At 42.0% G+C, this 9,569-nt stretch overlaps 1 protein-coding gene across 1 annotated transcript; it reads left to right on the top strand.

Annotated features, from left to right (window-relative positions):
• Window positions 1-283: 283 nt before the first annotated feature.
• prdm1c (PR domain containing 1c, with ZNF domain) lies at window positions 284-9,100 on the top strand. Its single transcript, XM_037685521.1, has 7 exons — window positions 284-346; window positions 1,735-1,992; window positions 3,829-3,948; window positions 4,850-5,102; window positions 6,421-7,421; window positions 7,508-7,636; window positions 8,435-9,100. The coding sequence occupies exons 1-7, from the start codon at window positions 320-322 to the stop codon at window positions 8,984-8,986; spliced, it is 2,340 nt and encodes a 779-aa protein (XP_037541449.1). The 5' UTR covers window positions 284-319; the 3' UTR covers window positions 8,987-9,100.
• The last annotated feature ends 469 nt before the right edge of the window (window positions 9,101-9,569 follow it).

Below are 9,569 nucleotides of genomic sequence, written 5' to 3'. Positions count from 1 at the left end.
GCCACCCCCCACCCCCCCACCACACACACACACACCCCCTGGAGAAAGCTTCACGCCTCAAGGCAAGACAGTGACACACGCACACTCTCCAAGGAGGAGTCATCATGGGGTAAAAACAGGGGGAGGATGAGGGGGGAGGGAGCAGGAGAGGAAAAGGGAGTGTATTTCTCTCTTACACTCTCAGGCGCACACCTTCCCTCTTCCACAATCAAGCGCTCAGCCACACAGTCGGTCACACTTAGCGACAGAAGAGGAGAAACTACAGCCGCTCGTTGATCAGAGAAATTCAAGCTCAAGGAGGGCAAAGACAGACTGCCTTATGTGTGGCTCCTCTGAAGGCTTTAAAGTAAGTGCATCTAAGATCATTGATATGAAGCAGGTTGTAATGAATATTCTGGATCGTTTCGGACTACAGAATACTGATTTGCTGCCTTGTTTCTGCAGATGACTGTCTAAGGTATAGAGTCCGTTTATAAAGTGTGCTTTCTAGAGTCAAACTGACACATGCCGGCGTGCTAGCCACATATGTGAGATTTTGAGTCACGTCTTGATTGTCAGAATATATTTTCTGCTGTGTCACTAGGTTTACTGGTTTCAGGGTGAGCTGTCAAACTCAAAACAGTCATTCCGAGTCAGCTGTGGCGACACGCTTCAGAGAAAAATGGGGTGAAACGCCGTGCATGAGTCTCGTCTCGCTGTACTTTTTTAGTTGCACTTTTCTCTCCTGGAAAACGAGTTGTCGAAGTTTTGTTATTGCAGAGTGCGCTTCTGTTATTCGCCAAGATTTCGTCTTACGTTTTAACATATGACGATTAGCTCAGCTTAAGAAACTTCAACAAAGAAAAGTTAAACTTTACGCGTCACTTCCTTAATTTACACTTTACTTCACGATTCTCAATTATGTTTACGTTCTGAGTCGAGTATAACCTGTTATCAGGTGAGCACAAGTCACATGATTGCTTACCAAATATTACCAAGCATGGAGCTTGTCAGTCACCATCTCAGAGGCAAACGGAAGAGTGATTATTTAGAGGCAGCTCCGTGGATCACAACACAAGCCTTACATCTTTTTCACTCTTCTCTATTTCATGCTGTCATGCAGGCCTGAGCAACCTGACCACAATCTTTATGAGAAGAGGGCGGAGGGGAAGCAACAAACAGACAGAAAGAAAGAGAAAGAGAGCTCAAACCTGGCTGAGAGCCAAGTCAGTTTAAAGGAAGTTGGGTTGATTCACCAGGAGTGCTTGTTTCCTTGTGAAAGTGGTCTTGCTTCGGGGCTGGCGTGCAAAAAAACCCTTCCTTGTAGCCTCGAGCTTGTGATTTGGAGTCACAGGATGTATCGGACAGTGGGGCTAATAGGGCAGTAAGCACTTTGAAGTTTGTTTGTCCGGTAGTAGCAGCTGAAGTTAAATTCTTTATCCCAAATTTGCCTCTGCCTCCTCTACGAGTCTGACTTCACACCCGGGGAGCAAATTTTAGCTCCATTCGGAACTGGACTTCCTCTGACACAGCTGTTGTTTGTGTGATGGTACTATTTTCTCTTTTTTTTTTGGCGCTAAAACATGAGTAAAAATTGTGTAGTTTGTCCATAAAAAGATATTTCAAGTGGGCTAGTGTGGCTCCTGATGTATTAGGCAACGGACCTTAGTTTTAGTTCAAATAAATCTGCATATTTTAATGTCATGAACTAATAAAATACGTGACTACATATTTTTATTTCTCTCTTTTCTGTAGGCCCCCTCCTCTGAACGCACCGTAGCCATGTTAAGCTCAGAAAGGCCTCCACAAAGCATCGCAGTCACCACTGCAGAGATGTCAGGGACACAGGATGTAGATATGAGATCATGGAGCGAGGTAGACTTTGAGGAGAAGTGCACCTACATTGTAAAGGACCAACCTCTGGAAGAAGAGTCCACAAGGCACGGCAAGATGCGAGCGGAGAGGTCCTTACCCAGAAATCTCGCTCTAAAACGGAGCCACAACTCAAAAGAGGTACACTCTCCTACTAGGTTTGAGATATTTACAGCTCTTATAAGTTCATCCTTGTCTTACAAAAACATAGGAAGAAATTATGCAATTAAACCAAAAGTCAAAAACATCCAGTAGTTGTTTGCGTTTTTAGAGACTGCCAACTCTGCGTCACTCCAACATCCTTCCATCCACTCATCCATCCACAGGCAGGAAGTACTTGACATGTTGTTGTCCAATTTGGGTCTTTCCCCCCTGCTCTGTGTGTTGAAGCAAAGACTGAGACAATGGCCAAGCTTCTTGGCAATTAGCCTGAGGGCACTATGATTACCAGCTACCTTAGATCTCTTTGTTCTTGCAGAAAATTACACCATAAAACAAATCTGCTGTAAGTGGACCCTTGACATGCGTAACACCTTTAAAAGTCTTTTGAGTGAACATAGTTTGTGAGAGGATAAGGGTAAAACATTCCATAATGTCTGGTAAATGCAAGATAGAAGATTCGCTCAGCTCGACAATCCATAGAAAGGAAACCAAAGATTAAGGATAAAACGTGTTATATAGATGTGATCAGAGGAGGCAGGTTTGGTGTCTGTTGCTAAATACCAGCATAACCATTCTGACCAACTTGTCTGGAGTCTGGTAGGCACTGAAGAACTGGATATGTTGCACAAGGGCACCTAAATAAAAAAGTCATCAAACAAGGTTACTGACAGAAACAACTTGAATAGAGTTAAGACGTTCAGCTGCTTACAGTGGTTGATCCAGCAGCACACACTATGACAGTAATACCGTGAGATGAAAGGGAGACTAAATTACCATAACTTTTGTGATTTTGCTTTTTGAACATGGAACTCAGTTCACCATTCAGGGTGTGACCATGACACCTTATCCTCTCTTTCCTCAGCCTTAAGGCCTGAAAAAGAGGAGTGAGTTTCACACCCGGAGGTAACAGAACAAGAGTAGTGGTGAAAATTTAATATGGCAGAGAAACTGATGATAACAGGTGACTGGCTTATGAAATATTCAGCATGCGAAAGATAGAATACACTCTGCACAAAAAATATAATTAACATAAGCTCGCAACAAACATTTTGACACAATATTGAATGTCAAAACCAAGAGGAGCAAAAGTTAGTTTTTCCCATAGATCAGTGGTGTAGTCCCAGTAGAAAAGCTGAAGAATTTCAGTATACCCACTTAAAAGTGCCCAATGATACATGACGTATCATTAGGTACATGTCAGTGAGACGTTAAACGACAGTTAAACGCTTCCGTAACAATCTACTGGTATGCAGCTGGTTTATTACATCCACTTATCCTTACTTACTACCTAATACTTGAACATATTTTGCTTTGATACTGTTTTATAAATTCTATAATACGTTTTTAATACAAAGTCAACTGTTGTACAAAGTTTGTTGTACTTTTATTCAAATATAAGCATCAGAGAAATTTGGAAATGTTCAATATGCTTAAAAATCAAAATAAATGAACAATTACATTGTACTAACCAGTGTACCTCGTCTCTAAGCACAGTATACGGACCAACCGCGGTAAAGTTAGTTTTACGTTGGACATTTGTGCACCGTGGCTTCAACGGTGTCCATTGTCCAACGTAAAACTAACTTTACCGCGGTATACCCACTACAAAAATGTAGACTACACTGCCGTAGATTTACTGGTTTTTTTTAAGTAATCAAAACAAAGATTCCTTAAGAATTTAAGGTCTGATAAAGCTGACAGTTTTCCCAAGAATATCATCCCTCTAATTATGTGATTCTAGTCAGTGTCTGCTCAGGTCTCCAATTTGGGAAGTAATTTGTTGTTTGATGTTTCTGTGTCCCCTCTGTGGAACAGGTGCTCGGAGTGACGAGTAAAGAGCTGATTCCCAAAGGAACCTGCTTCGGCCCTTTTGTTGGTGAAAGCTACACCAACGAAACCCTTCCGAAAAATGCTGACCGAAGATACTTTTGGAGGGTAAGTGAGTAAGTGTTTCAGAACTGTTCACATCCTGCAGCTCCAGCTGGAGACGCTGCAGTGGCTGTGTTGTGGTGCAGGCTAGCAGTTGTGGTCAAGGACTGACATCTTGTTAAAGTTCAGTCTTTCTACCAATGCTTAGGTATCGCAGATAGTGTGCCATGTATGCAAATATTTCTGTGGCATCTCTTCTTTTTCTCACCCTCTCTTTCTCTCACATGCACGCACACACACACACACACACACACACAGCTGTTTGGTTTCAGTGACGCAAAGTTTCTTCTCTCTCTGCTTCTTTCAGCAGTGGTATTGCTGCCAGTAAATACACCGTACACATGTCCGCACTTCTTCAGACTCACAAACTTTCACAATGACTCAGCGAGGAAGTGGCTTTAAGCCTGAGAACTGTGATGTTGTGAATCTGCAGCATAAGGGCATCTTCCATCTCACACACACACACTTCTTTGTAATTCAACAGGTTAGCAGCCTTGAAATAATCTAAGCTCAACCGAAACTTAAATGCGCCATAAGAGATGGTTGGTTAGTGACTCAAGGAACAAAGTCATGTTTCATGCTGCAGACAACATAAAAATGGGAGCAGGGAGGAGGGCAACTGGGTAACTCCACTACATTTGTGATAACTGATAGTAGACGTGGGCGAGGAACCTGTAGTGTTTTCCAGGCATACAGAGAAAATCTTGTTCAGTTTCTTTCAAAACTACACATGACCTGTGCTGCCACAAACAGCCACAACCCCAGCTGAATGAATGCACATTATTTACCATAAACAGTCTATGGAACTATGACATCATGATTTCAGAATGAGGGTTTGTCAGCAATGATGATGTGCCATTTTTAACTGAATTTTCTTCCATGTCACAATGGTTCCCTCACACCATAGGTCTTTTCAGAGGGGCAATTACACCACATCCTTGATGGTTTGAGTGAGGAGCAAAGCAACTGGATGCGTTACGTTAACCCAGCACGTTCTGTAGAGGAGCAGAATCTAATTGCATGCCAGAGTGGGTTGGACATCTTTTTCTACACCATTAAGCCACTTCAGCCTGGCCAGGAGCTCCTGGTGTGGTACTGTTCTGAATTTGCCCAGCGCTGTAAATATCCTCCACTGGGGCACCTAACTGTTGAGAAAAAAGGTAAGTGCTCATCTCCATGCTCATGTTTTTAGACGTTTCTAGCTTGGACAGTCGCTATGAAAGCTTCCTGTCAAAGCAGTGACCGACTGACACACTCTTTGTGTGTGTGTTTAAAACACCCAGTCACACCCATGGCCCCCTTTGTTAAAGCAGAGCACAAAGAATCATAGTAGAGACCTGAAAACAGAGAGGGGTTTGTCTACAGGTGCAGCACCAGAGTATAATGAGACTTATTTCACGATTTGCTACAGTTTTCCTTTTTTTAATAGTTTAGTTGGCTTTCATTCATGGACACACACACAAAAAAAACCCTACCAAATATGCCAAGTGCCAAATATCACACAGAGGTAGCTGTTGGAGGTACTAATGTTATTTTGGCATGACTCCCCTCATTTGTTTTGCTCTTAAAAGAGGAAAAGACAGAGGAAGTCTTCCAGTGACTACTCTAACTTCCTGACAAGGTGACCTGCTGAAAGATTGATATCTTGCTCAGTGTTGGTTGTTTGTTTGCTAAGAGCTGGGCTCTTTGGAGATGTGGGGGTGAGGGGCAGTGTAAAAGAAGGGAGTGAACAAAAGATAAGACTTGCTCTATTGCACGTGGGTTGATGTTAACCGTGTCCAAAAGTAGGTTAAATACACAGGCTTTATTATACAGGCAGTATTTGGTCTTTGTCTGTCACATCTAGTCTAAAGTACCATACGCCAGTCCTCAAGACATCACAATATTCACTTGCACACATCACATAAGATACTGCTTTGAATTCAGATGTTGGAGTCTTAAACTGTGTGTAGAATTTACTGGGAAATGTATAAGTTTCTAGGTTAATTGAAACAAGTTTATCTGCCACACCATCAAGCATTCTTTATGACTGTTCATAACTGGGTGAAATCAGTTGTTCATCAGTCACTTTAGGATGAAAACGTGTCTTTTGTATCCTGTTTCCTGTGTATCCAGCTCCACTTCTAAAGAAAATGCACACACGAATGTCCAGCGCTTTAATGTACCAGTAGATAACAAACCGTACTTACTAGTTTAATGCTATCTCTGTCTTGATCACATTGTTTCACGTCTTGTGTCCAATTTCTCAGAGTTCAAAGATCTTAGAAACCTGATACACATGTTATGCTTAAAGCTAAAACAAACAATCACCTTAGCAAAACCTTGTATTTTTAAACATATAAAGATAATGAATTAAAGAATGTGAGGATGATCACATTATTGTTGTGGTTGTATGTGCCACTGAGTGGAATTGTACTGTTTATAAAATGGTTGTACCTATCTCTCATGCAATTTCTGCCTTGTCTATTTTTCTGACAGAAGAGAGTCTACCTTCTGAGAAGACAAAAGAGAAAAGAGGACACAGTGTCTCTGAGATACTCCGAGATGAGCCCCCCAAATCTAAATGCTTAAAACTTCTAGACAATCCCATAAATCAGACCATCTCAGCAGTTTTCCCTTCATGTCCCAGTGTCTTCTACCCAATCCAGCCCAACTCAGATTCTATCCATGGCCACAGATATGGTTCTTTGGCATCTCTGCAATCCTGCAGCTCAGCAGTTGCCAAAAGTCCAGCACTAGATGGTTCTACTCCCACCAGTCTGCACCTCACCTGTCAGCACAGTCAAGACCCCATCAAAACCAAACCTTATCAAGAAGCCTCCATGCCCAATCATGTCCATGCTACTCTTAGGCATCCTTATCTGCTGCCTCAGTACCCACTTGGCCTTCTACCACATTCGCATCCATTCTATGGCGATCAACTTAAGCCACACTTGTCCATGTCATCCAATTTTCTGCCTTTTGACAACTATGCACACTTCTTACATCCTTCGGCAGGTGGATACAAAGACTTGTCACTTGCACCATTTATTTCCAAACAAGACCTCTTTCTTTCACCAATTAGTGAGCACAAAGACAACAGTGACCTCATTCCACAAAAGACAAACTACCTCAAAAATTTCTCAAATGACTTCAGAGACTTCAAACACTCTGCTCGCAGTAATGTTCACACAGACCTCACTATTACCAAGGCCAGCTCTCCACTCAATGACCATAAAGTCCACAGAGCACCCTCTTCTGCACCTGGGTCATGTTCACCACCTTTGAGCATGGCCGCCTCTTTGAACTATCCCTCTTCCATATCTACCTCTACCACTCAGGGCAATACTGAAGATGCACTGGACCTCAGACAGACAAAGAGAGAAGGACAGTTTATTGGCTACCAGACTTTGTCTTACCCTCTCACCAGGCAGAATGGAAAGATTCGGTATGAGTGCAACATTTGTGGAAAGGTCTTCGGGCAGCTGTCCAATCTCAAGGTTAGTACGTCATCACCATATCAGAACTTCTCATTGTGATTAAACTGTGAGAATACTGTGAGAATTGGTTTGTAATATTCTATCAGGTCCATCTGCGAGTGCACAGTGGTGAGCGTCCCTTCAGGTGTCAAACCTGCAACAAGGACTTCACTCAGCTGGCACACCTGCAAAAACACTACTTGGTCCACACAGGAGAGAAGCCCCATGAGTGCAAGGTTAGGCTACACCTTTTATAGAACAGTACACAGTTTGGAATTGTATGGTAAATGTATAGTTCAGATTTTCTGAAGAATATTGCATGCAGCATTTCTAAATAATTGGTTTAGACAACGGCAGACAGCATCCTAAGTGCTTTTCAGTTTGAAGAAATAGGTAAAAGAAAATCTCAAAATCTTCAAGTCAAGCCCAACCATTACTCAGCAGACATACTTCTTTAAAAGAAAATTTTCAATACGTCAAACAATTCACACCTTCCAAATTTTGACATTCAAACAGATGCTTAAGATTTTGACACGATTACTTTTGCATCGGATAGTTAATGGACTTGGCATGCTTAACACAATCTATTTTCCAACTAGTGTTTACATTAAAATTATCGTCTATATAACCATTTGATACTAAATTGACATGTAAAAAGGTACAATAGAGTGTTCATTTGAAATCCTGTAATATTTGTGAGATTTTAATGGTTTTAAATGATAGAAATACACTCATAATTTAGCCTTTTCTGTGTAGCATTTAGCTTGACTTCCTCGTGAAAACTTCTTAATTCTGCAGACTGAAATCACTTTGACTGCTGCCTACTAAAAAGTAAGATATCCACAACTCAAAACTTGTATTGCATGTGATTTCCCTTCAAAATATGAGCTATACCTATAAATATTTAATTAATTTTGCAGTCATTAACTTAACTTAGCACAAAAACAGAGAATTACAGATGCATATATTAAATCTTTCATCTTGACACAGTGGTATTTATTATATTTATTACCCTCTGCCTTGTTCTAAAACAGGTATGCCATAAGAGATTTAGCAGCACTAGCAATTTGAAAACCCACCAGCGGCTACACTCGGGTGAGAGGCCCTACCAGTGCAAGCTCTGCCCAGCTCGGTTTACTCAATTTATCCACTTGAAGCTCCACAAACGTCTACACACAGGCGAGCGCTCCCACCGCTGTCCTCGCTGCCCCTGTGCCTATCTCCACTATTGCAGCTTACAAGTGCACCTCCAAGGCTTCTGTCCCCTTTCCCCCTCAGCATCCTGCAGGCTCTCACCAGAGGAGCATCGGATCAACTCTGAGATAGAGAGGTTTGATCTGAGTGAAGCCGCAGAGCAGCTTGAAGTCATGGCTGCAGAGGTGAAGATGGACAAGGGCAATATCATCGACCTCATACAAAAGATAGAGACTCGAGTCTCAAGCCTGCAAGACGGTGCCAGGGGGAAAACTGAGCTGAGCATCAGATCAGTGAAGGAGTGTGCTGACGCTCAGCTGCATCATGGCAGTCCTGTGTGCCTGCGACCAACAAGCATCAAGCTGGAGTCAGGATACGTATCAGAGACTTAAGTCTGACTTGCCAATCCAACCAAATGATCCTTAGAGGCCAACTCAGCATTTGTCTGTCACAGTCATATTTGAAGTAAAGCCTTATCTCAATCATAGATTGTCTATATATATTCTACAGGGACCTTAAAGAGTCAAGACTTTGGCAGCACGGCCTGAGCAAAGTGGCTCGACTGATTTAACGTCTACATTGTTGTTAATTTATTCAGTTGCTAATTTTAATCTAAATTTTAATAAGCATACATAATTATTATTTTCTGCTGGTTTTTTTTTATCTCTAGATCATCTTATTGTAACATATGCATAAAAAACCAACCTGTTTGAAGTTTCACTGTGTGAAACGTATTGTGTCCAGTCTTATGTTGCCTGATTAAAAATTTACCGCTCAAGCGTGACTCGTTTATGGTGTCAGTGAGCAAAGCGCTAAAGTGACGACACAGAGGAAACCTCAATTGTTCGTGTATGGCATGTGTGCTTACCTCTACGTGAGCGCACTCTGCTAATGTGGGGAGTAAGTGATGCAGATAAACATCCTGTTATGAGTTACAAGGCTCGGGATGTGCACCGCCAGTCATCAGCTCTTCAC

This window comes from Nematolebias whitei, chromosome 12 (genome assembly GCF_014905685.2).
Source record: "Nematolebias whitei isolate Nwh7 chromosome 12, NemWhi1, whole genome shotgun sequence".
Lineage (NCBI taxonomy): Eukaryota > Metazoa > Chordata > Actinopteri > Cyprinodontiformes > Rivulidae > Nematolebias > Nematolebias whitei.
This window is presented reverse-complemented; position numbering and strand designations above follow the sequence as displayed.